The following is a 27075-nucleotide window of genomic DNA, read 5'->3' as shown; positions in this document are numbered from 1 at the left end:
CACCACCAGAACATAAATTCTGAAGCGTTCCATTTATTTGTCATGGTCTGTGACAATGGGGGTCTGCCCCACAACGGGGCAGGATGTGCCTGACTGTTCTCTGTCAGCCTCCAGCATCCAGGACAGGGCCTGGCACCTCAAGTGGACTCCATAAAAGTTGTTTGAATAAATGAATGAAGGAAATAACTAATGAACGTTTTAATGGTATCATATATAGCTTCAGTTTCTTCATCTGTCAATAGGTAGGGTTTCCCCTCTCCTTTGAGTTGAGAGCTGTTGAAGGGCAGGGAACGGACTGTATTCCTCGTGTATGTCTAGCCCTCACTGCATTACCCGTAGACAGGATGTACTGTCAATAAAGGTCATTTGGGTGGAGCTGAATCCCCCCAGGCTCCTAGTAGGGGTCTGAGAATGGGTGAAGCAAGGCCTAATGCATGCCCTGCACACGTCTCAGAGAAGGACATTTTGCTGTGAAATTACTGAAATGGATCGTGCTATCTGCCTCCTCACTGCAGAGTCCGTGTGCAAAGTGCCTTCCTGAATCTGTAGAAGGGGTTCCCGCTTGAGAGTTAGTCCCAGGCCTCTGAGTTGGGCTTCAGGATTCTAAAACTGGCTCCGAGCCAGACTCAGCTTCGCCTGGAGGACTGATGCCTGGCCTTCCATTTCTGTTTGCTGAGCACCTGCGAAGGGTCAGGAATCAGAATGGGCTGCTGCTGCTTTTCAGGCAAGAGCTCTTTTAATTGCCTGTACAAGGCAATTCGTTCGTCTGTTGCCTGTTCGTCTTTGGTTGAAGAAACCCAGGAGGGTAAAATGACCTGACAGGAGAGGTTTCCCACACAGTCCCTGACAGGATTTCTCTGGGGGAAGGCCCTCCTGCCTGCCCACTTGCCCAGGACTCTACAGCTCAGAATATTCTATCAAATAACCTCCTTTTTGAGCTCTTTTTCCTCCCCCCCCCCCCACCCCCACTCATGTCCCCTCTCTCTCGCCCCATCTTCCTTATCCGCCACAGAACCTATGTATGGTCAACTGCCAAACAGCACTTTTGAATGGAAGACCGAATGAGCCTCATCCCCCTCCTCCCTACCCTTGCCTGCCCTCTCTCCCCCACCTGCACACACGCGTGCACGCGCACACATATTTCCCCTTCAGCCACACTCACCGCCACGCCAACACGGCAGCCTCAAGAAGCTAGTAGAGTCATTATCTTATTTTGCTCCCACACTCAGGAAGTCCTGAAGGCTCCGGGCCACCCAGGGGGGAAAAGGGTCCGCTCGAAACCTTTGGAATGACTCAGTGGCTCAGTGGCCAGCACGGGACCCAACCATCAGAGGTGTTACTTCCTTGCCTTCTGAAAGGGGCAGTTTTTAGCAGGCTTGCTCTGATTCAATGGAAAGGCTTTATTTCCATCAGGTTGGAAGGTTTCAGGTTTCAAGCAAGCACACAGCAGTTCAGTTCCGAAGGGCTACCCTGGCCCGAGACTGGAGGACGCACCTACTGTCCCAAAGCGACACAGTGGGTGCGGGGCTGTCCCAAGCTCTGTCATCTGAGGTACAGCTGAGAATTCCCTTCCCAACTTTAAAAGTCCTTGAGATAAACTTCGAGAGGGACAGCTAGCAATAACGTCCTACTACAAGAGTATAGCATTTACCGTTAACCAAGTACCTTTACAGATAAATATCTCACTCGGACCTCACCACAACCACAGCAGACGAGAAAGATTTTGATTCCCATGTCACAGATGAGAAAACTGAGTTCCGGCAAAGCAGCACAGCTTGTGCAAGGCAGTGGTACAGGTGGAGCTCACACCCAAATCTTCTGGATTCCAGAGCTACTTTCCTTCATCTTACTGGTTTCCCTCTTTGCTCTGCCCCCATTAAAATGGCAGACCCTGGGGCGCCTGGGTGGCTCAGTTGGTTAAGCGTCTGACTCTTGGTTTCGGCTCAGGTCGTGATCTCGCAGTTCGTGAGTTCGAGCCCCACGTCGGGCTCTGCAAGGACAGTGTGGAGCCTGCTTGGGACTCTCTCTCTTCCTCTTTCTCTGCACCTCCCCTGATCTACCCTATCTCAAAATCAATAAAAACTTAAAACAAAAAATGGCAGATCCCTCCGGTTTGGTCATTATCTCGCTGCTTAATCGTCAGTAACACTTTTGCAGTGATAAGCAGAGGTTCACTGAGAACATGATCACGTTGTGACCGCCTGCAGGACTGACCTCTGGGGGAGGGCCTCACTCCAGGGGCTGGAAGAGCCACGCATACATGCCAAACCACACCTGTCAGCCAGGGCCATTCTGCCAGAAATGAGCCAACCCAGGCATTAGTACCTTTGTGTTGCCCCCCGAGGTGAGATTTCCTCAATTCCTTAGGAAGCCATCTCTCTCTCTCTGTCACCATTTTCTCCCAGGGTGACAGCAGAATTCTGCCCCCACAGCTGTGTCTGCATCCTGTCCGTTTCCGTGTAGCTGAGTGGCCCGCCCAGCTGGAGCTCCGCGTGCCTGCCATCCTCCCAAGCGCTTTGCTGGCGGAGCCATTTCTAGGAGGAGAAGTCACGTCGAGTGTGGGCCCTGGCCTGGATTATGCCCCTCCGGTCACAGGGGAAGCCAGGTGGATGGCAACTGTCTATAAAGGGTCACCTACCGCTCAGGCCGTGAGTGGAAACACGGAGGGGAGGCCCCACCCATTCTGGTGATGTGGTGGGGCTCCCAGGATCCCTGTGGGTGGATGAGCCGAAGGTCTTCTGTGCACCAGGAATGGGAGTCACTTTGTTTTCCCCTTGCCTCACATTCTCCGTCCACCGGAATCAGCGGAATTTCCTGCAGGCCGGCAGTGCTCCCTGACTTCGGGAGCGGTGGCAAGGGACTGGTTTTCTTGTGCTTTCCCAACATCTCTCCATGACATTTTCGCTGTTTCCCCACCTCCCATAGTGACCCTGTGCTTGTCCCTACTGTAATCACACAATAATAAGAACCACAACAAAACTCAACTCCTATCTACTGAGCATGTCAGCCTTAGTAAATCTTCAAACCATGCGGAGTAGGTATGGTCACCGCCATCTTATAGTTGAAGATATGGAGACGTAGAGAAGTCAAGAAACTTGACCAAGGTCACCCAGCTGGTAAGTGGCTGTTCAGAACCATGTGGACCTGCTTCACAGTCTGGATCACTCTTGGCAATTTCTCCCCAACTCAATATACCAATCCTGTGTTCCATCAATTAGGTCCACCAACCGATATGTGTCTACAGATTCCAACTGCCCCTACCCCCAACCCACCTATGGGCCTGGGCACCTGGAGGGATTCAAAAAGCAGGAAGCCATAGCCCCTGCCCCTGCGTTCCAGAGGAGCTGGCTAAGGAGACAAGACAAAGACCAGAAATTCACATCCAACCTCTTTGCCACCTTTGCCAAGTCACTTCCTCTCTCGGGGCCTCAGTTTTCTTCTCTGCAAAATGAACTGGTTGTACTAGGAGATCGCAAGTACAAAATCCTACTTATCTGTGATCAACTAAGCACAGCCCACCTAATAAGAAGGTGGGGATACTGGGGCCCAGGGATTAGGACTGTCCCCAGGAAAACAGCTAGAGCAAAGCCAGAAAAGAAAACCATGAGATTTGATCCTTAGAAGAAAACTGCCTGGTTACTAATAGGACTAACACCCAAGAATGAACCCAGTGGAGGCCCTGTATAGGGAGGAGGCTCACTGCTTCCAGGTGCTTCTGTAGCTGACAGAGACCAGAGAGCTTCATGCTGATGTGGGTTTCTCCTTAGTTCTTGGGCACTGACGGAAAAGTAAGCTGCTTGCTTCTGATCCTTTTGCTTCTACCTGTACTACAGGGTGTCCTGAGAGCAGTCAGCCTCTAGATCTGTCATTTAGAAGCCATTTTCCTTAGAAGGCAGGGGCCCAGTTGGCAGGCTGCCTTCCTTGCGAGGCACCTGGGTATAAATGTCCACGGCTCGCGGTGTGTCCTAGAGAAGGGAGTGTTGGCATTGGTTATGGAGGAAGGGGATAAGTGGCTTGTGGACAGATTTTGTTGCAAAGTTTCTTTCTTAGTTGTGTTGCCCGTTTTCCCCATGCTGATATGGAAGGCACATTTTGAACCTGGGTGACAGTTTTTGCCCCTCCTGACCATATCTTGTAACAATGGGGTATGAGGCCACTTTAGATTTGTGGGCCAGAATGCCATTTATATGACACTGTGCACACATTTTCTCAATCTGTATGTAAATTATTATCGGTATATAATTAGAGCGAGGTGGGATACTCGTCATAATGCCCGTTTTACAGGTGGGGACACTGAAATTCAAGGAACTGATGTGCTTAAATCATCCAGTGTGATATCCAGGGCAAGGTGGGCTCAAATGGTCTTTTCTATCTTCTCAGAGCCTGCGAACCCACACTCTCTCATATTTCTTTTTTCTTTTTTCTTCTCATTCATCCCTTTGCCCCCTTTATACCCAAAGCTCTTCTATACATGGACTTCACTCACTCCTTCAACTAATGACATGGAAAGCCATTGCTTTCTATGCCCTCACTGGGCTCTCAGTTTAGGAGAGAGACGATCAGAGGGTAGGCTTACCTCGCTTTGTCTATTATAATCATATGAATCTATATTTGCGAGGTGCTTTTAAGTTTTAGAAATTTAAAAAAAAATCACAGGCGTAATTTCATCACTGAGGATATGGTAGGAAGGCCAAACAGGGTTTAAAAGGGAGGGCAGCTATTTCCCCAAACACCTCCTTTGCCGGGTACTTCACGTACAGTAACTCATTTCTTTTCCGGGACAGCCCTGCCCGGGAGCTGTGGTTACTCCTCAGATTGGTTAAGCAACTTGCCCAAGGTCACCCGGTTAGCAAGTCAGATCCAGGATTTCAAAGCAGACCCATCTGTTCCCCAGCTACCCTTCTGTGGCTGTGGCAGATCTCCCCACTGCCAATCCAGCACCATCTCTGATTCCAGGACGTGGGGCTCAGATGTCATATGGCTCCACGGTTTGAAGTGTATCCTTGGTCCATCTCACTGTAAATGCCCTGAGAACAAGGCCACCCCAAAAGCTGTCCGTGTCCCAATCTCTGGGACTTTATATGGTAACAGGGACTTGCAAGAGTGATGGATAAAGGGCCCTGAGGTGGGGAGATCAGTCTGACTTATCCAGGTGGACCCTTGTAATCCCAAGGTCCTTCCAGGGGGAGGTGAGAAGGTAGAGGAGGAAGGAGGAGAGGTGAGGGGGGAAGCAAGAGGGTGAAGTGAGGGGAAGGGGCTAGGAGACAAAGGAACACGGGTCACCTGCAGAAGCTACAAAAGGCAAGGAAACATTCACCCCGAAAGCCTCCAGAAAGACCCCTCCAGGTCGACAGCTTGTCCAGTGAAACTGACTTCAGACTTCTGGCCTCCAGAACTCCAGTAAGACCCTGTTTGTTCTTTTAAGCTTCCATTTTGTGGTCCTTTGTTAGAGCATCCAGAGGAAACTGATACAAGTACTACTTACCCACTTAAGAGAATACCTAAAGCCTTTAAAGAGTGTCCTTTTATATGTAAATGATCTACAGCAATTCATTGTATGCCAAAGCCAAGACCGGCTCTTGGATATTTGAATTAAAAATCATTAAAAAACATTTTTTTTAATGTTTATTTTTGAGAGACAAAAAGAGACACACAGAGCATGAGGGAGTGGGGTGGGGGTGGAGGGGTGGGGGCAGAGACAGGGAGACACAGAATCTGAAGCGGGCTCCGGGCTCTGAGCGGTCAGCACAGAGCCCGATCCGGGGCTCAAACTCACAAACCGCGAGATCATGCCCTGAACTGAAGTCGGATGCTTAACTGACTGAGCCACCCAGGTGCCCCTGAATTAAAAATCATTTTAAGTTAGTAGTAAAAGGCAAAACTGTACTGGCCTGGGCTCGACAAGGCCTAATTTAATATTGGCGGTATGGGACTTTTGTTTATGTATTTGAAGGAAAGTTTTAAAAGCTCTGTATCAGACTTCTAATTCAGACTGACCTCCCCTCAATGTATCTAGGAAGGAAGTATACTAAGGACACAGGAAACAAAGACTAATACTCTTAGCACGGAGGAAAGACTTAGCAAGTTAACTGCTCTTGCCTATGTGTTAACTTCCATTCTGGTGAAGAATTATTCGTTCAGTTACACATTTCCGTTTGAAACAGAGGTGTCTACATAGAAATATGTAGCTTTTTGGCACATAATGTAATTTATCAATTTCCTGTGCATGATATATAATAGCTTATAATTCTAAATCTTAGAACGAGGCAAACATATTAACCATTAGCTTTGGAACCAGTGTGTAAATATAAAGAAAATTCACAGTTTGCGTCTCCTTCTCCCAGAAGGAGCTAGCCTCACGTTTGTGGATGTGTTTGTGTTCTTGTGTAAGTGTTATTCACAGAGATGTTGTTTGTCACACGTATCTTGTGCAGTTACCACTGACTGCACAAACGACTATTTGTAATAATGACGGTTTTCATTGTAACCCTTTGGCTGATGAACATGAACTTGAACGATGTGATTCAAACATCGAATTGGCGTAGGCTACGGTGAGAGTCATGGTTATCATTAGGTGTGACCCACCTGCTTTCCGAAGCAGCTAAGCGGATGTTCACGGGGGCTCACTTACAGTGACTTAAACAACAGAACACAGACAAACTCTAGATACTTAGAGCGGTGTCTGCCACTATTTTCCCGGTGACAGCTCCGGGTAGGCCCCACGGGGGGGCTGACAGAAGTATCATCGGCTACACTCTCTGGAACTGCAACAGAAACATAAATACAAAACACAAAATATTAATCAATCATGAACTAGTTTGACTCGAATGATACCGACTTGGAATTGTAAGAGCAACTGGAGATGTCACCGAGAAGGAGGGGGAGATATGAGGCTCAAACTGGACCTTTAAAAGAGAGAAAGAAGTCTTAAGTCAATCAAAAGGATACACCCAGCAGATGCGGGGTGGACCCGGGGGGTTCATCTGAGACTTGCAGGTGCACCCTGTCAGAAGCAGCTTGCACGCTATAGAAGTGAATTTGGGGTCCCAGTAACTATCTTCTCTCCCTCTGTGTTATCCTCAGGGTAGGACATATACAAACACGGCCAGATACTTTTATTTTGAAACAGCCTAGCTGCTGTTGCTTGGAGATGGACATTAACAAACCTTAATGTCCAGACATGACGCTGAGTGGTCATCCTATAGCTTCTGTATCCTAAGGCACAGGACCACCCCTACAGCAGCTTCATTAACGGCACAGGCTGCTGCCGACAGGGGTCCATTTTATCATTCTGTCTATATGTTTTGTTGGGGGTTGGTGTTAATTCAGAATGAACGTGCGCATAGACTATATCAACATATTTCAGTTCAGAACCTGTTGTCTGACCTATTCTAGTGAAGACCCTGCCAAGTGGCTTTTGTCACCCCCTCTGGAATGACATCACCGGGATCAAGTCTTCTTCTTTCGTTGTAGCCTCCTCCAACTCATGCCCAGTCCTAGAACCTGAATCAGTCTGCAAAGCCAAACAGATGCCAGTGGGAGGGTTGGGGGGGGGGCGGGATTTTAAAGGAAAACTTAGGAAGCTAGGGAGTAAGGAGGAATGATTCTTTCCTACTACCCAAATTTTCAACGTTGCTCTCTTTCCATATTTCCTTGCCTTGAAATCACTGCTGGAGCCTCTTCTTGTCCAAAGACAGGTAAGTGACCCAGGGGCATCTTTAGAATGGCCAGAACTGTAAATAACATTTTAATGGCAATAGACCATTGCTACTTTCTTTCCCCCCTTCCATTCCACTTGGCTGGGGCGGGGTGGGGAGCCCAAAAGACTACTTTACTCTGAGGCCAAAGGACAGGTGTGTGAATGTCCTCCTGGGCAGCGTGGGCCTGCTGGAGGACAGCCATGGGCCACTGAGCCACTTGGAGTCGACTGCCCTGAAGATGGTCCAGACCTGCTGCTGTCTGTGACATAGGGGCCAGGGGCTGCCTGCTAGCCCAGCAGGAGCCTCCCCAGTGTGCCATCGGCTGATTCCTCACCTACGCATCTGGAAGCAGTGAGTCTGGCAATGACAACTAAATCCTAACAGGCATGTGTGGGAAGACCGTGAACCAACCACTCTTCCTCTGGGTATTTGGCCAAACGTGCACTTGGGGCACCCCTTCCAGGAGCAAGGAACCCTTCTTACTCTTTAGTGACATCTGCCTCTTGCAGAAGAGGCACTCCGCCAGGTAGGGGACATGCCTCGGACCATACAGGTAGGCAGAGGGTGAAAGACACTCTTGGTCAGTGACTTCTAACCCACAGCTTTGCCCTTTGGGCCACACCACCCTCCCTTCTGCCTGTTTCCTGGGTTGTTATCAGATCCAACTGCTTTATCTGAAAAATACTTCTCCCTCATTTTCCCATTTTTTTCTTCTTTCCCCACCTCTATTTGTTTTTATTCCTATTTTGTGTTGGTTTAGACATACTTGTTGGGGAGGTAGATCAGGGAGGCCCCCAAATATTTGGACTGGGTGGGCTGCTATCACATATGGACACATGTGCCTACAAGGCTTACTCCTCCCTAACAGCTGGCATCTGGAGCGGGGAGATGGCTGCGGCCTCAGAATCTGGAGACACACAGCTGCCATGTGGCCCAGCTAAGGGCTGGCTTCCTGCTCCTACAGATGGCCAGGGTGATGCTTCAGGGGTGCTGAGCCTCCCTACCCTCACCCCAAACACACAGGGCCCTGCGGCCCATTTCTTCTGAGAGGAGAGACTTAAAGACCGTTATTATGTGACAGTCATAGCCTTGACCTTAAGTCACAGGTCAGGAATAGACCCAAAAGGGAGCATCTCCGGGAACGACTGAACACCTGCTCTGGTTTGAAGCCAGAGAGACTTCCTACCCACCTACTGTGCCTCAGTTTCCCTATATGAACCATCTACCTAAAAGCAACATCATGCTCTCAGAATAAAATTTTTGGAAAAACCTGAAAAATATAAAGAAAAAATTATCCACAATTCTCCCATTAACATTGCTGTTTTCATAGATCTTCTACGTAACTGAACCATGTTGCAGGTACAATTACTTATCCTGTTTTTAAATGGTAACCTTTTCTTATTATAAATGTAATACATATTCGTTATGTAGCATTCAGAAATTTCAAACACAATCTATTATTATTATTATTAGATGCCATGAAGAAATGTAAATGCTACCAATATAATAAAAAAGGTTATCTGTTTATTTAAAAAAAGAAATTTCAAACCCAAGAAAAGAGAAATGACTTTTTGTTACTCCACTGAGAAATAACATTTATGTTGATGTATATTTTTCCAGTCTTTTAAACAAGCCTAATATACCTGAAGGGAAAAAAAGCATAGTGGATTCATAGTTTACATGCCTTTTCATAGCTTTTCTTTTTCCCTTTAGTTTTTTCCTTTTTTTTTTTTTTTAAAGTTTATTTATTTTGAGAGAGGGAGAGAGAGAGAGCGCGAGTGAGCACAGGGGACAGGCAGAGAGAGAAGGAGAGAGAGAATCCCAAGCAGGCTCCATTCTGTTAGTGCAGAGCCTGACACGGGGCTCAATTTCACGAGCTGTGAGATCATGACCTGAGCCGAAAACAGGAGTCAGATGCCTAACTGACTGAGCCACCCAGGCGCCCCTCCTTTTTCGCTTTACTCGGCACGAATAATTTTTCTGTCATTAAATGTTCTTTTTCATGTATGATGATAGACTATAACAAATATGCTTTATTATTTTTTTTAACGAGCTTTCTCTTTGTTAGCCCTTTGTTTGGTTCTAATTTCTCCTCATCATGAACAGGGCCAATTGTGGCTGAATCTTTGCCCTCCCCTGTTCTGCAATAACACCTCCGAATTCCCTGAACCGTCCTAGATTATGGCAGGACGGCACCTGACGAAATGTACGAAAATACTTTGAGAAATAACTACCACGCGTTATTGCATTTGTCAGTTAATTCAGGATGTAGGCGGTGTTGGTGGAGATGATGCATGTACTAAGCGAAGGATAATAATAAAAGCAAACACATGGTACTTTCTATGCACCAGGTGCTGTTCTAAAAGCTTCACATTAGCTTTAGTATATTTCATCCTTACAACTCTACCGAGTATGCACATACTATGAACTGGCTTCGCCTTCAGATGAGGAAATTGAGGCACAGAAAGGTTAAGTATTTTGTCAAAGGTCACAGAGCAAGGAAATGGTGGAGCTGGGATTCTAAGCCAGACTTGCTCCCAAATCCATACATGTAAACCTCTTGTAAGAAGCCAGTCCTCCTGACAGCGGGTGATTGGGAAAAGAGGAGGAGTGGCAGGGTGGACAGAAATATGTAAGATTTTGGTGCACTCATGACGTCCCATGTGCTAGTAAATAGGGGCTTCACAGGGGCTTATGGGAAGGGGCTCATCAGCCTTTAGGCTCTGCCTCAAAGGTCAGAGCACTTTGACGATAGCACAGAAGTGATTATTTCAAACAAAAGTTATCTTCTAGACATATGCACTGCATAGTTAGGAACAAAATGACATGATGTGTTTTGTTTCTTTGGGGTGTTTTGTTTATCATCCGGGTTGGGGAGGGGGCCTAACGAACAGACCAGACAGGGGATAAGTGATACAAAATCAGCCAAGAGTTGATTTTGTTAAAGCTAAGCGGTAGATACACGGGAACTGTCTCTACTCTTGCATTGGCTTGAAAGTTGTCATAGGAAAACATTTTTATTTTAATCTCAAATTAATGGAAACCATCTTGACAATAAATTTCATAAAAAAAATAAAAATAAAAACGAATCTCAAATCATTGGACTGTTCACGAGTGACCTTTGCGGGATATTCCAACCCAGAGTGTAAAGATTCAGAGTCAAACATAAAGATAAACTCACCTCTTGACTGCAGCTTTCTGAAAAGCTTCCCCAGTGTTGATCAGTCCATGGAAACATCCCCTAAGGGCCCAGCTCTTCCTTGTGGACCAGGGGAGTGACCATTACGGGTTTATTCATTCATTCAGGAGGTGTTATTTTTCGTCTTGAGCCCAGAGATGAGCCGTGAGGGGTATAGCTGAGTTTCAGAGATGTGATATACAAATAAAAAAGTTGACACAAGGTAACAGTTCAGCAAACGTCCCAAACCTTACAGGAAGCTCAGTGGGTCAGGGAGGCGGCCATGTGTGGTATGCCTCGCCCAGGGTTTAGAGTTCCCAGGTGGGGAGGAAGGGTGCACGGACTGGGGAGCCCAAGAGGGCGTCTCTTTGTCCCCAGTCACTCTCTTCACGTCCAAGGGGCCTGGGGTTCATGGCCGAGCCTGGGGCAGAGGGCGCATGTGGGATGCTGTCAGCTTTTCTACTCCCCTCTATTTTATAACCACTGGCCCTGGGCTCCACTTTGCAAAGGGAGACGTACTTTCCAGCTGGCTGAACCAAAGAGACAGAAAGCACCTGTACATCAACACCTCCGAATAACATAGGGTGGGCCCAGGGCCTCATAGGGTGCCTCATCGGGTGGCAAAAGTGAAGACAAACCAGGCTGCTTTGTATTTCCTCGGTGACTTAATTGGCCAGGAAGAATAGTAGTGTAAGACGATATATGCAACCTACTCCCGAATGGATTTGACATGATAAGAGGCAGATTAATAGGAAACAAAGCCCCAAAAAGGTGAGGGAGGCCGGTCCCACCGACAATGAGCGAGTGGAAGAAACTCCTGTGTGCTCAGAAAGAGCCTAGTGCACCTCAGATCACGTGATCCTCCTCTACCAATAGAAGCTCGGTGAGCTCCCTCCCCCACCCTCCTCGTCCTCCACCGCCGCCTCCCTCCCTTGAAAGCTAGTGTTTATTTAGTTCCTGACTTGCTCACTATGGTTTATGCCAGGATTTAGGGTAACAGAGAAAACCGACAGCCGTAGCTCTGTAATTAGACCGCTCCTGGATTTCAGGCAGGGCCCATCTGTGAATATGCCTGATTTTTCCTATCTGGAGGCAACAACAGAGGGCCAATCTGCGCAGCTAGAGCGGCCCCCAGTTCCTTGATCTGCCCCCGCCCCCCCAGATGTGGCATACCCCAGGGTCACACCTCAATGGTGGAGTCACCGCACCCTCCTGCCCACGCCTGCCAGCCCTCCTGGGGCGCTGATGGCCTTGTCTTCTTGGGGACTGAAAGGCCAGTGGGAGGAGGGGCATCCCTGGAGTTAGGTGCTCCTTGGGTTACAGAGAAGCTGCTGGGAGGTCTGACTGAAGCCCTCCGGTAACCGGGGTCCTGAGTATTAATTTCCATTTTGCATGGTCAGGCCAGCGCTCGCACTGCCATGGACAAGATGGAAAGGTAAGTCCGCCCTGCTCCCAACCAATCCTGAGCAGCAGGGAGCAAGACTGAAAAGTGCAAAAGCTCAGTCATGCAGTGCTCGTCTGCCAGCACGCAGGCCTGTACCCAGAACAGGGACTCATCCAGGGGCTTCTTCATGGGCCAGCAGGCACCCATCTTCCCTGGGCACAGAACCCACAATTCCACCACCTGGACCCTTCCGTTTTTCCATAGCAATGCCTTTCCTTTCTCTTGGCTTTCCCAAATTTCACTGAAGTCTGTTAGGGGGTCAACTTTGCCTGTGAGATTTGCTCACTTGCTTATGTGCAAAGGGCCTAAGCTATTTTCATGATGACAAGGCCAAATAGCTCCAGCCTGAGTCTGTGATCTCAGGCCTGAATGTAACTTAGGTGCATTCATTAAAAAAAAAAAAAAAAGAAAAGAAAAGAAAAGAAAAAGGTCAAGTCAGGAATGAGCTGCTCCCAATTTGCTGCACAGGCCAGATGGAATCTGGAGAATTATGTTAACTCCTGTGTTTTACCTGTAAAAGAAATGCTGGCTATTTTACAACATTTCCAGAGGAGAGACCAAGATGTTGAGAGATCTAGAACCATGTCCTAAAAGGACTAGTTTGAGGAATCAGGAATGACAAGGCTGTGAAAGATAAAGCTGAAGGAGGAGAGGCATCTTCAAAGCAGTGAGGCCTCTGTTGGCTTGAAAAGGCAGAACCGAGGTGAAGGAAGAGGGAATACTGGGAGACAGACTTTGAGTTTATAACAGCAAGAGCCTTCAAAGAATTAGGCTTTTTAAACATGGAAAGAGCTCAATGAGGCAGTGAGTCAGGACCTCGTCAGGCAGTAGTCAAGCGGAGGCTGAACAGCCACTCCTCCTAGAAGTGCTGCAGGGGGATTCTTGCATTGGGCAGATTAACTCAAAGATTCTGTTCTTCTGTAACTGTCCAAAATGCAAGTTCAATACTTCATGAATTAGATATGGAGATAATATGAAAAATTTTCAGTAGCTGCTTAGAAACTTCTAGACTTTTTTTTTTCCTTTTCCAGAAATGAAAAATGAATGAAGAGGAACAAATGGAAACCATGGATAATGTTTTTGGTTACATCCAGCATTTTGATGTCACGTACTTTTATGTTCCTCTCAATTTCAGATCCTGTTTTCTTTCTTTTACTTCTACCCATACGTCATTTTATTTTCTCTATGGCTCCCTTTTACCCAGAAGGTTTTCATTTATGCCATAAGTGGCAGGGCTCTGGAACATTCTGGAAGAGTTCGAGGTCTGGTTATTTGTGAAATGATTAGAGCAAAAAATCTATAACGTCTCATCTGGACTGGTAAGTATCTCTTTAAACTTCCCTCTCTTTTCCAACCACATCTTCTGGCCATAACCTTGACTGAGTTTAAGAAAAAGCATTAATACTCTTAATATTATAAGAAAAGGGAAAAGAAGCAGAACTGCCCTAATTCTGGAGGAATACACAGGCAAGTACAACCACACTAATGTTGAAACAAAGAAAAGAAAGAAATGAAGAGTTTCCATAATACTAGAAATGACATATACAATAATTACAATAATTCACATAAGTGCTGGCAAAAGCATACATATCAATTTTTTAATTTTTTTAATGTTTATTTGTTTTTGAGAGAAAGAGAGAGAGAGACAGAGACAGACCATGAGCGGGGGAGGGGCAGAGAGAGAAGGAGACACAGAATCCCAAGCTGGCTCCAGGCTCTGAGCTGTCAGCACAGAGCCTAATGTGGGGCTCGAACCCACAAACTGTGAGATCATGACCTGAGCCAGAGCGGGACGCTCAGCCGACTGAGCCACTCAGGCGCCCCAGAAACATACGTATCAATTAAAACAGAAGACAGTCCAGAAACAGACTCAGTTCGGTATATAATTAAAGTCCCATTGAAAAGGACTTATTAATGAAATGATTAACTCTTTGGGGGGAAAAAGAGAGTCCCATCTCATCCTTCAGACTAGGAAAAATTCCCCAAATAAAGCTAGGGAAGCACTGGGGGAAAATATAGGTGAACATTTACATAATTTTGGGGGAAAGACTTTCTTACAAAAAAAAAAAAAAAACACAACAAAACTAAAGATAGAAGCTGAAGTAGAAAATTAAAATATTTAATTAAAAATACCCATGTCAGAAAACTTAGAATAAGAAAATATAAAGGCAAATGACGGAACAGAAAAGAGTTAAAAACACACATGAAAAAGAGTCAATATCATAATAAATAAGAAGCTCTCTGTAATCAGTAAGAAAAAGGGGAGTGCCATAATAGAAGACAGAACAAAGCACACGAGTAGTAAATCAACACAGAAGAAACAGTGTCTAATGTTCATAAGGCAATTGAGCCTAGTAACTGATGGTGAATTAAAGCTATGAGGTTCCATTTTTTGTCTGTCCAATGAACAATTTTTTTTTTTTTTTTTTTTGAGAGAGTGCAAGAGAGGGAAGGGCAGAGAGAGGGAGACAGAAGATCTGGAATGGCCTCTATGCTGACACAGCGAGCCGAGGTGGGGCTTGAACTCATGAACCCAACTGTGAGATCGTGACCTGAGCGAAAGTCTGACACTCAGCCAACTGAGCCACCCAGGTGCCCTGAACAATTTTTTTAAGGTAAATAATTAGCATTGGTTTCAATTTGCAAAGGAAACTCTCCTATCCTGACGTGTGGGTGAATTGATGCAACATTTTTGGAAGTCTAGTTGGCACTATATCTCAAAAGCCTTGAAAATAATCAGACTCTTGGCCAAGGGAGTGTAGTTATGGGAGTTTTTTCTGAAGACATAATTAAGGCTGTACCCCAGGGGTGAGCTGTAGGAACATTTGTTCCAACCCTGAGCAGAAACTGGAAATGATCTAAACATCTAACAATAAGTGATCTAATAATAAGTGACATGTCCTATGTAGCCATGAAAGCTGTTGTTGAAGAGTATTTCACCATGTAGAAAGATGTCCAGAGTGTGTATTTCTGTTGCCGTTGTTGAAGTAACTGCTGTAAATTTATTTTGTTCTAGTCGGTTTTTTAAAAAAACTTTTTTTAATGTTTATTTATTTCTGAGACAGAGACAGACAGAGCATGAGTAGGGGAGGGGCAGAAAGAGAGGGAGACACAGAATCCGAAGCAGGCTCCAGGCTCCGAGCTGTCAGCACAGAGCCCAACGCGGGTCTCGAACTCACCGTGAGATCATGACCCGGGCTGAAGTCAGACGCTTAACCGACTGAGCCACCCAGGCGCCCGCTTTGTTTTTTTAATTGAACAAGAAGCAAGACTTAGTCTGGAAGCTTCAAGCCCTGGCGCAGAATTGCAGCTCGAGGGTGCTTTGAGGTCTCAAATCGTTCTCCAGGACACAGCCTCAAGCACGCAGCCTCTGGCCTGGAGAGCTTCTCTCTGGAAGAAATAGACCCATCCGTGAGGTGTGGCAGCAGGCAGGACTCCTGGGAACTGTTGGCTGTCAGCTGGCTGCTGCTAGGTGTCTCCAGGCCTGGAGCCCTGCGCAAGGCACTGAACAGCACATCAGATCCCATCCAATTACCACCTGGTTTACAGTAAATAGGCCTCCAGGCCCAGGGGCCCCAAAGCCAGCCGGTGGTGGCAGAACGTCAGGCAGGCGCCCAGGAGCCAGCAGGCTTTTGGGAGAGACTCTGTTTCCTCCTCCCTCCCCTCCCCTTCCTACCTCCTTCCCCTTCCCTCCCCTACTCCGAGGATAGGCTTGAAGCTTACACGATTTGGGAAAGGCCAGCCTCTTTAAGAAAAAAAAAAGCACAAAATTATGAAATAAAATTTCACTACGGGACTTCAAAAGGAGTCCATGTAAGTGAGGGGCTTAACCTTCACAAGCTTTGTGGTAGATACACCTTTAATCTTGATTTCAGTTTCCATCACTTCCATGAATTTCCTGTTTTTGTTACATATGTACTCCTAAACGATATCAAGTGTCTTTTACACATTTTTGAGCTTTCTATAAATGATATGCTCTATGGTATTTGTGTGGAAACCTGTTTTTTACTTGTTTTTTTTTTTTAATTCAACATATTTGGGAAATGTATCCATGTTGATATGTATAGCTTTAGTTTCTATAAATTGCTATATACTATTCCACGGTGTGATTGTCAGAACTTATCCATTCTCCTGTTGCATTTTTTTTAGTAAAAAAAGCAGGCTGTACAACAACAGTAGGTTGTAAAAAAAAAAAAGGCAGGGCGTAAAACAAACATACACGCGGCAGAGCAAGTCAATCAGTATCATTTTTCGGTGAGACTCGAATAGAACTAGGTCAATAAAACATGATTTAGAAAAGAATCTAGGAACAATGCAGCAAGTTGGTGTATGATACAACATTTCAAGTCGGTGGGGAAAAGTGAACTATTTAATGAATGGTATCAAATCAGTATTTATATGTAGACAAAATAAATGAAAGCAAGTCTCTACCTTAGATGATACACAAAATTATACTCTAGATGAATTAAAGACCTAAACCCTCGAAACAAAAGTTTTAAAGTAGTAGGGGAAACAAGTAAGGGGAAATATCATTACAATCCAAGGAAAAGGGAGACCTTGAAGAGGCCATGGAAAGCAAAACTCAAACAGTAAAATGCTAAACAACTTAAGTTCTTGAGTAAATGTTACCTAACTTGTAAACGAGAAAAAGAACTGTGCACTTGGCCCCTAAACAACACAGATTTGAACGGCATGGGTCCCCTCATACATGATGTCTTACAGTACAGCACTATATGTGTATTTTCTTTTTCTTTTTTTTTTAATGTTTATTTATTTTGAGAGAGAGAGAGACAGCATGAGCGAGGGGAAGGAGCCGAGAAAGAGAGAGAGAGAGGGAGCCCCAAGCAGGCTTTGTGCTGTCAGCACAGAGCCCAATGCCATGCTTGATCTCACGAACCGTGAGATCATGACCTGAGCTGAAATCAAGAGTTGGATGCTTTACTGACTGAGCCACCCAGGTGGCCCTGTATTTTCTTATTCTTGTGATTTTTCCTAACATTTTCTCTCTTCTCCCTAGCTTACTTTATTGTAAGAATGTAGTAACAATAAAACGTAAAATATGTGTTAATCAGCTGTTTACATTATCGGCAAGACTTCTGGCTATTTATCAGTAGTTAAGTTTTGGGGGATTCCGATTATATGCAGATTTTCCACTGGGGACGGAGGAAGTCCTCACTCCTAAGCCCTGAGTTGTTCAAAGCTCCACTATATAACAAAAGATACCCCAAACAATATTAAAGGCAAGCCAGAGGCTGAGAAAATTTGCAATACATGCAACAAAGAATGAGTATAACAGATATATATATATATATATATATATATATATATATATATATATAAAACCCAACCTTTAGAAAGATGAGCAAAGGATATGAATACATAATTCACATAAGAGGAAATATGAATAGCTACAAACCTATAAGACACTCAAACAGTTTTTGTCAGGCAAATACTAATTAAAACAGTGAAGAGAGTGGTTTACATCTACTACAACTGGCCATTTTGACAGGTCTGGAGGGCAAAGGGTCACAGAGACTGCTGGGACACTTCATATGACCCACAGCCACTTTGGAGGCAACGTGGGCATAGTCTCAGATCCAGAATTTCCCCTTGTAGAAATTTAAAATAGAGAGACGTGGGAAAAAATATATAAGACATTTATTGCAACATTGTTTGAGGTAGTGAAAAATTGTTTTTTTTTTTTTATTTTTTAAATTTTTTTTTTTTTCAACGTTTTTTATTTATTTTTGGGACAGAGAGAGACAGAGCATGAACGGGGGAGGGGCAGAGAGAGAGGGAGACACAGAATCGGAAACAGGCTCCAGGCTCCGAGCCATCAGCCCAGAGCCTGACGCGGGGCTCGAACTCACAGACCGCGAGATCGTGACCTGGCTGAAGTCGGACGCTTAACCGACTGCGCCACCCAGGCGCCCCGTGAAAAATTGTTAACAATCCTAAGGGTCCACTAAAAGCGGAGAGGATGATTAAATATGGTATATCCATACAATGGAATACCACTCAGCAGTTGAAAGAAATTAGCTTGGTTCATAAATTAACGCGGTTAGATTTCCAAAACATTGATAAGTTGCAATAGATGATTGCTAAGTTGCACAGTATGACGCCTCTTATGTAAAAATAATCCACAAACTATGTTATATATAATTATAAAACTCTGGAAGGAAACACACCAAACTCCCAAAAGTGGCTGGTCACTTAGATAGAGAGAAGGGCCTGGGATTATGAGACGTGGTCAATGGATGATTTGGTTTAATATATGATATTCTGGTTTTCTTTAAAAGATGCCTGTATTTATGTATCTCTTTAAAAGATGCCTGTATTTATGTATCTCTTGTTCAATTAAAAATAAAAGATGGGGGGGGGGGTGCCTGGGTGGCTCAGTCAGTTAAATGACAGACTCCTGATTTCAGCTCAGGTCATGATCTCACAGTTGTGAGATCGAGCCATGCTTCGGGCTCCTAGCTGGGCATGAAGACTTCTTATGATCCCCTCTTTCTCCCTTTCCCTCTGTGCCTCCCCTCTCTCTCTCTCAAAAAAAATAAAGATTAAATTAAATTAAATTAAAAGATTGGAAGGATTCATGTTTGCAGTCCTAACTCTTAGAATGAAACTATAAGTGATTTTTACTTCTTTTTTTTTCTTATCTGTATTTTCTAAAATTTCCACAATGTTGATGTATCACATTTGTGATAAGAATACAGTCATTTTTTATTTTTACAAAAAAAAAATTTAAGTAATCTCTATATCCAACATGGGGCTCAAACTCACAACCCCGAGGTCAAGAGTCACATGCTCTACCAACTGAGCCAGCCAGGCACCCCAAATACAGTCATTTTTTTCAAAGATTGATGAAAGTTTCAAAAATTCTTAAAAAGTTAGTTTTAGGTTAACCGTATTTTTAAAAAAAATTTTTAATGTTTATTTGTGAAAGAGACAGAGTGTGAGTGGGGGAGGGGCAGAGAGAGAGGGAGACACAGAATCCGAAACAGGCTCCAGGCTCTGAGCCGTCAGCACAGAGCCCGATGCGGGGCTCGAACTTATGGACTGTGAGATCGTGACCTGAGCCACCCAGGCGCCCCAGGTTACCTTTAAATATAAACCTCCTCCCCCGGACTTAGACACACAGCACTGTGTTTGGGAAGGATGGCAGGTTTTATCACAAAATTAGAAAAATCCCAAAGTTTGGAAGTATAGCAAAAGGTTCTAGGATTCATTTAGCCAAGCCTGGTTCAAGAGATTCTAGGCAAATGGCTCTTGCATTCTACTCACCAATGTTCTGTTACCCAGCACACTGCAAGGACTTGACTTGACTTACAACTTACTGGTAATAAATATTTAACTACAGTTAAACATAGCTACTTTCTGGGAGTGAGTTTTCTCAGATGGCTGAGGGCATATCCTTTTAATGTCTTTTACGTTTTTTTTGTTTTTTTTTTTGTATTGTAATGAGTCGGAGTAGAACTGTTTCTAGAATATTTTATCTACTTCTCTGCCTTGTTAAATAGAACACAGAACGTGTGGTTAGAGCTTTCTCAGTGTTGCCATTTCCCAAGACTGCTGTGAGTTACCCCATCAGTTTTCTGTCTATAGCACCCTCTTTCCTTCTAATCCGCCATGAATTTAGAAGTTAACTTCTTGGAGTGCTTTGTAAAATAATCAGCCTAAGAGGCTCAAGGCTCACGCTAAGAGGATTCCCTAAAATAAAAGAATGCACCAACTTTATGCCATCTTTTTAACTGAAATTAATTTTAGTTTTATTTTATTTTATCTTGTTTTGTTTTTTACTTCCTTCTGGTTTTCAGTGGTGTTCTCAAGGGATGGCTTAAGTCTGGAAGGTGGGACAGGTGGAGAGAAAAGAACAGTGTCACTCATTGCCAGGGTGATCTCCATCAAGGGCAAAGGTTTTGCTATTGGCACAGGGTTCTTGCCACAGAAATGAGAGGCCAAAAGATGAAATGTCTAAAAAGCCCTACAGTGAGACCGAAACCGGAGTCACACAGCATCTGCTGTAAGAGTCTGTGGTTGGTGCAAGAATTTCCCAAGATACAGCAACTGATCATTAATGACGTCTTTGTCAGAAACAACCTGAAGCAGCCGAGAAAACTGGGAGCCGGGAGGTGGTGCGGGGGCAGAACTATAATCTCAGGCCTCCTTTGGGCAAAATCGGCAGGGGGACGGTGAGAGGACATAAAGCAGGGCCGCCACGCTCAAGTATCACAGATTGAGACCTTTCTTAACGTGGGGGTCTCTGCGCTTTGCTCTTCTTCACGCTGCTGTGACCCAGAGGGCTGGTGACTCACCACTAGATCCCGACCCTCTGAGTGCAGGCAGTTACGGCTCATTAGATGTTAACTGCAGTGGTGGTGAGCAGATCTAATAAAACCACGTAAGAGAAAGTGCCCGGTGCCTTTCAGGAGTGCTGTCACTCGGAAGAGCGCAGGGCTGTGCATGTCGCCCCTGTGATGTGTCCGTGCCACGGAAACGCACAGAAATCCTACCACAAGGAGACGGCCTGTTCCCAAGTCGCATCCGGGGGCTGCGATGTTCATCTCTGGCCCTTGCCGTTTGCCAGTGTGGTTGCACTGCATGCACGCTGAGGGTGGTGCCCCGGGACAAGGCAGGGAGCCTGGACAGACGGGCCGCCAGGGTCTCCCGGCTTCTTCCCCTCTGTGCCTCAATCTTCCTTCAATCAAAGTGGAGCTTCGCCTGTTGCCCTGCCTCAAGTCTAGCTTCCCGAAAGGTGAAAGTAAGTCACGCCTGTGGACGTGCTCAGAATGACACGAGGAGGAAGGGGATGGTGTTTGGGGGGAGTATTGTGTTCAGGGGAGTATCCTCAAAGGTCTAATCCCGAGTGGGAAGTCGGGACAAAGCTCTGTGGTTTGCTCACTGGTCCTCTTCAGGGCAAAGCTCAGCCTGAGGGTTGCCCATTCTAGCTTTGGAACACCCACAGCCTTGGGAGGCCACGGTGAGCATGCTTAAATTTGTGGAATATTGGCCCTGGAAAGGACCCGAAAGATCAGTTCCCTCACTCTACAGACAGCAGTGGAGGCACAGAGAGGTGAAGGGACTTCTGCGAGGCTACACAGCTACTCCTACATCCAGGCCTTCACTTTATGAGCCCGGTGTCTTTTTCACAGACTTTCTCAAAGTGGAGTCCTCTGAGATTCCTTGTCCAAATCACCCCGTGTATAAATGAGGGCACAGGAGAGATGGTGGGGGTAGAGAGGAGAGTTGCTGAGAGATTCCTGGGTCCTACCTGAGACCCACTGAATTCAGAATCTCCGAGAGTGGGACCTGGGAATCTGTATGGTAGCACCAAGCAATTCCTAGGCAGTCCTGCTTTGTTTCAACAACACCTTGAAGTGTTGCTTCTAAATGATCTATGTAGAGTAGCTACCATTTATAAATGGCCTCCGAGAGAACACAAAAAGGACACAGACTGCTAGTGGTCACTGGACAAAGCCGTGCCCTCAATTAGCCACTGTGTGTGACAGTTAGCTTTGTGTCCTTTAAGCCACAATCACGCAGTGGAATGTTCTGAACAATCAAAGCAACTCGGGAAACACACAGACCTCATGTGGCGCGTTTAAGAGCCTTTCTTCTCCCGGGTCCTGGGACGGGCGTGCCCACCTTGGCAGGTCCCCCCGGCTTATCTGAGCATACCCACCACCTCTCGGAGACATCTGGCTTCACACACGTGTCTCTGGCCTGACAGCAGATGGTTTCTGATGGGCTGAACCCATCCCTCTCCTAATCAACCAAAAAGGACCTGGCAGGTCCACGGGCGATAAATACAGCCGAGATCTCCCCTGTAGGAGCCCCTTGGGAGGTTGAAAATGGAATGCGAAGAAGTGATGGGCAGGCCAGCAGCTTCCACTGAGGGCCCACCAAGGGCACCGTGTACAACTTCCCTGCTGTTTCTACACTTCCAGACACAATCACACAATCACGCAGAAAGGCTGTGGGACCCAGCTGGATCCCTGGGTACTCTGTAATGGCTTGAACCTTAGGGAAGATTTTCCTTGGGTGCCCATACACCTGACTGCTCTTTGTCTGTCTCCCAGCAGGTCTCTCCCCACCCTTCCCCACCCCACCCCCCGACTCCAGACAGCCTTGGCTGCTCTCTCCTGCTTGCCCGTCCAGGTAGCACGCAGCAAAGACAGAGCCAGGTTTCAAGAAGGGGCCCATGAGGGGAAACCACTCATTAAAAGACAAACCTCATGTCAGCAGTACCTAAGGGTGTGGCAGGACAGGACAGGCCTGCAGAAGTTTCCTGCAGTCTGCATTTATATTATATTTTTTCAAAGTTAGCGTTTTGGCTTGAGAAAAGGTAGGAAGGGCTGTTGGTTTTAACTTCTCTGAGAGCTGCAGTAGAAAATATGCCAGCGGCTCCAAGAGCGCAGGGGTCCGTTGTCCCCAACACTCAGTTCATGCCTAGCACTAAGAAGGTGTCCAAAGATGATGTGTCAGATGCATAAGCCACGGCCACTTCCTGCTGGGTGATACTCACTAAGGTGGTGGTGACTGACCGCACAGTCCAGGGTGTGGGCCACAGAATCCCAGGCTCAGAGACCCGCTTCTGTTGGTGCCCCAAGGGTACTCTGACTCCTCAGGTGTTTCTATATTTATCAAACACTCGAGATTAATGTGTGGAAGGAGGATGCCAGGTTACCTGTGAATTTACACACTGAGAAATAAATGCGCGGGGGCCTTGCACGTTCCAACTCCGTAGGCAATCCCTGTGGAAACCCAAAGATGACCCGGATGGTGACCTGCTGAGCACAGAGCCAGAACCAGGGTATTTAGATGAATCAGACATTTTTTGACCTCATAATAGGTTTCAGGCCTTTACAGAACCATCCCACCAAAGGCAGAAATACCGGTGTGCCGTCGGCGTTCACGGCCCTGCGGGTCCTGGCATCAGAGAGGCTGGCAAAGGATGGGACACTGAAGGTTGTTCCCTCTTTCTTTTCTTCATCTCTGTCCAGACAAGTGCCGCTGACGTTTCTATCTGTGAGTCTGCTTTTACTTCTAGACTTTAACAACCCTTTCTGATTAACCCATTCCTTTCCCCCTTAGCTTTATTGAGTTATCACTGATACGCGGCCTTGTATAAGTTTAGGGCATACAGATAGCGACTGGCAAACATATATTATGAAACGTTTACCACAAGAAGTTAACAGCCATCATTTCACATAGTTACAAATAATGTGTGTCTTCCTTTTGGGATTTACTCTACTAGCAACTTTCAAATAGACCACACGGCAGTCATTATAGCCATCATGTTGCCTACGACAGCCTGAGTACTTATTTCTTTCATAACTGCAAGCCTGTATCTTCAGACCATCTTCCTCCAATCTCCCCACCCCCTACCCTGGCCTCTGGGAACCACAAATCGAATCTCTTTTTCTGTGAATTCTGCTTATAAGTGAGATCACACAGGATTTGTCTTCCTGTGTCTGACTCACTTCACTGGGCATAATGGCCTCAAGGTCCATTCCTTTTTCTTTTTTTTTCAAGCTTATTTATTTATTTTTGAGAGAGGGAGAAAGCACGAACCTGAGTTGGGGAGGGGCAGACAGACAGAGAAAGAGAGAGAGCGTTTTGGGCGTGGGGGTGGGGGGGGGGATTCCAAGCAGGGTACACACTCAGCACTGAGCCAAAAATCGAGAGTCTGATGTTTAACCGACTGAGCCACCCAAGTGCCCCCTTTTTTTCTTTAATTGAAATATTGCTATTTTCAACCAATGATCAGTCAGATTTTATAGACCTGAGCAACCTCTTCTCTCTTTCAAATGACTGCACACCTCCGGCGTATTGTGTGTAGATTTTCAAGTTTAGCACTCAGAAGAAAGCGAACTGTCCCTCATTGCCAAAGCCTTGAGGATCACCAAGCTCCCAGGTACTGATGGCCGCCATAAATCAGGCTTCTAGATAGATCAGGTTAGGGAGTTTTGTTTTACCTTCTCCCTGACCCTCTCAGTGCTGTGCTGTATAGTACCAAGGGCTTAGGTGGATGTTGGTAAGAACCTCCAATGTCAGCTAAGGAGGCCACTGATGCTGAGGAAATCCCTCTCAGTAGGGGCTCAGAGTGGAAGAGTGTAGTGGGCACAGATTTGACCCACCCTGTTAGTGACCATTCCCCCCCCCCCCCCCCACTTCTCTGCCACTTTCTCTCCCTTTCTCTGGGGACTGTCTGACCAGCCTGAGGAATCTCTGCTGTCACTAGGGAATGGACATTTTCGGGCTGTGAAATCTACCTCATGGTGACAGACAAAGCAGCACCCAAAAATCATGGGGCACAAAAAACTAGAGTCAGAAGGAAGCTGGGGGCGCCTGGGTGGCTCAGTCAGTTAAGCGTCCGGCTTTGGCTCAGGTCATGATCTCACAGTTCGTGAGTTCGAGCCCCATGTCAGGCTCTGTACTGACAGCCCAGAGCCTGGAGCCTGCTTCGGATTCTGTGTCTCCCTGTCTCTGCCCCTCCCCTGCTTGTGTTTTCTCTCTTAAAAATAAATAAATAAGCATTAAAAAAAAAAAAAAAAGGAAGCAATGATCAGAAAGCACCTAGAACAGTGATCAGTGATCAGTACTTATTGGGTCCTTGTTGACTTATTGGATATTTGTTGACTGACTGGCTGAATGAATTCTTGAATAGTCCAACCAGCTCCTTTTAGAAAGGAGGAAACTGAAGGGGGCGGGAAATGCTGATTGGTTCCAAGTGCCACAGCAGAGCCCTGGCACCTGGGGCAGAGTAGGGACTTGAGTCTCAGCTCTGCATTTGTGATATCACAACAGTGGCAACTGGATAAATCAACAGCAGCAGGGGGTGATGGGAAGGGAATAAGGGTGACACTTAGGGATCACAAAAAGAGTAAAATGATTTTAATGTTTATTTTGAGAGAGACGAGAGAGCGAGAGTAGGGCAGAGGGAGAGACAGAGAGAGAGAGAGGGAGAGAGAATGAATCCCAAGCAGGTTCCGTGCTGTCAGTGCAGAGCCGAGGCGGGCCTCAATCCCATGAACCGAGATCAAGACCTGAATGGAAATCAAGAGTTGGACGCTTAACCGACTGAGCCACGCAGGGACCCCTAAAACGGTTTTAAGTAATCACAGAAGAACCCAACCAGCAACAACCTCAAAGCTTGCCCCTGTCTTCGGGCCTTGATCCCACTGCCCCTTGAGCTCTCTCCTCCATTCCCAGTTTCACGCAGCATTTTCCTGGGTGAGGCACCACGATTTCTTGCTTCCATGTTAAGTTTCTCCTCTCTCTCTCCCCCACGGTCAACATACATGATCACGAATTCTGTAATAAGTAACACTCTCACTAGGTCCAGCTCCCCTTAAAACATGCCTTCTTTCCTCTTCACCATCAAACCCCTTGAAAAGCAGAGCCTAGACCTGTACTGCTCAGTGGTCATCACCAGCTCCATGTAGCTGTTAAGCACTTGAAAGGTGCCTAGCCTGAATTGAGATGTGCTTGGAGTATAAAACATACAGCGATTTCAAAGACAATATGAGAAAGAATGTCAAATATCTCATCAATAATGATTTTGGATAAATTGAGATGAATAAAACATATTATGAACATTAGTTTCACCTGTTTCTTTTTACATTCTCTTTTTAATTTTTTTTTCAAGATTAGATTTTTTAAATTTTTGTGGGGAGGCGCAGAGTAGAAGAGACTCTTCAGCAGGCTCCATACCCAGTGGGGCTCGATCTCACAACTGTGAGATCATGACCTGAGCCGAAATCAAAGAGTCAGACGCTTAACCGACTGAGCCACCCAGGACGCCCTCTTTTTTAAATGTTTGTTTTTTGAGAGACAGTCAGAGTGTGAGCAGGAGAGGGGCAGAGAGAGAAGGAGACACAGTTTCTGAAACAGGCTCCAGGCTCTGAGCTGTCGGCACAGATGCAGCGCTTGAACTCGTGAGCCACCAGATCATGACCAGATCCGAAGTTGGACGCTTAACTGACTGAGCCACCCAGGCGCCCCTCCTCTTTTTACATTCTTAATGTGGCTACCAGAAAATTTGAAATTACATATGCGGCATGCGTTGCATTTTTATTGGGCCCTGCTGGTCTAGACACTGCTTCAAAGCATTTAAAGACTGTAACTAGTATAAAGCACAACGCTCATAAAATTAAAATGGGCTTTGAGTCTATGCAAGAGCTTTTGTTCTCAAACCCTCATTTACAATCAGCTTTCAAGTAAGGGAACGTGGAAGTTGTGGCATGAGAAATTGGGAGGGAAATAAGAAGGTCACTTGCTTATTTCCCAGGAAAACTGACCCTTCAAGGGCAATAATGGTACCAGCCAACGCCGGTCCAGGCTTTCTGTCTGTCATAAGACATCCTGGCCATAGCAACACCCTCAGAATCCGTTCGAGGTTGTGCCTTCCTGCGGGCAGCTTCGTGCCCTCTGTGACTGACTGGGAATGCCCACGTCGGGCATTTGAGGTCCAGGGCAGAGCAGGAAAGAGCGCGAGGCGGCATGGAGTTACTGGAAGAGCCTGAGATAGCATGAGAAGTCATGAAACCCTCTAGGTTTCCTCCTACGCGTGGCGCAGTCAATGTGCTGTAGCACGTGCCGGCTCTGGAATTCCTGCCCTTCTTCCTTATGCTTAGCACACGGGAAGCCTTGAGCAAGTGACTGGAGGTCTCTTGGCCTCAGTTTCCTCACTTGTAAGGTGCAGACTATGGTAGTCATGCCTTATGGAGTGGTGTAGCATCCATAAG

General features: G+C 46.1%; 1 protein-coding gene and 2 long non-coding RNA genes across 5 annotated transcripts in view; 1 reads left to right on the top strand and 2 right to left on the bottom strand.

Annotated features, from left to right (window-relative positions):
• The window catches only part of LOC131506597 (uncharacterized), a 30681-nt gene extending 25069 nt beyond the window's left edge, over positions 1 to 5612 (top strand). Inside the window, exon 2 of the mRNA XM_058720320.1 lies at positions 2406 to 5612. Within this exon, the coding sequence (XP_058576303.1) occupies positions 2406 to 2690 (285 nt within the window). The 3' untranslated portion in view covers positions 2691 to 5612. The remainder of the gene's footprint in view (positions 1 to 2405) is intronic.
• A 2014-nt stretch (positions 5613 to 7626) lies between these two features.
• On the bottom strand, positions 7627 to 12021 carry LOC131506074 (uncharacterized). The gene is made up of 3 exons (XR_009258717.1): positions 11849 to 12021; positions 10882 to 11056; positions 7627 to 7733 (listed from the first exon to the last, which is right to left on the bottom strand). It is a non-coding gene; the product is annotated as an uncharacterized LOC131506074 (long non-coding RNA).
• A 3339-nt stretch (positions 12022 to 15360) lies between these two features.
• LOC131506593 (uncharacterized) overlaps positions 15361 to 27075 on the bottom strand; it is a 28629-nt gene continuing 16914 nt past the window's right edge. For 2 of the 3 annotated variants that reach the window (XR_009259056.1, XR_009259055.1), the window contains exon 4: positions 15361 to 15712. This is a non-coding gene — a long non-coding RNA (uncharacterized LOC131506593). Of the gene's footprint in view, positions 15713 to 24954; positions 25375 to 27075 lie in introns of those variants that run through there. The other variant, XR_009259057.1, reaches the window with a different exon arrangement.

This window comes from Neofelis nebulosa, chromosome 3, assembly GCF_028018385.1.
Source record: "Neofelis nebulosa isolate mNeoNeb1 chromosome 3, mNeoNeb1.pri, whole genome shotgun sequence".
NCBI lineage: Eukaryota > Metazoa > Chordata > Mammalia > Carnivora > Felidae > Neofelis > Neofelis nebulosa.
This window is presented reverse-complemented; position numbering and strand designations above follow the sequence as displayed.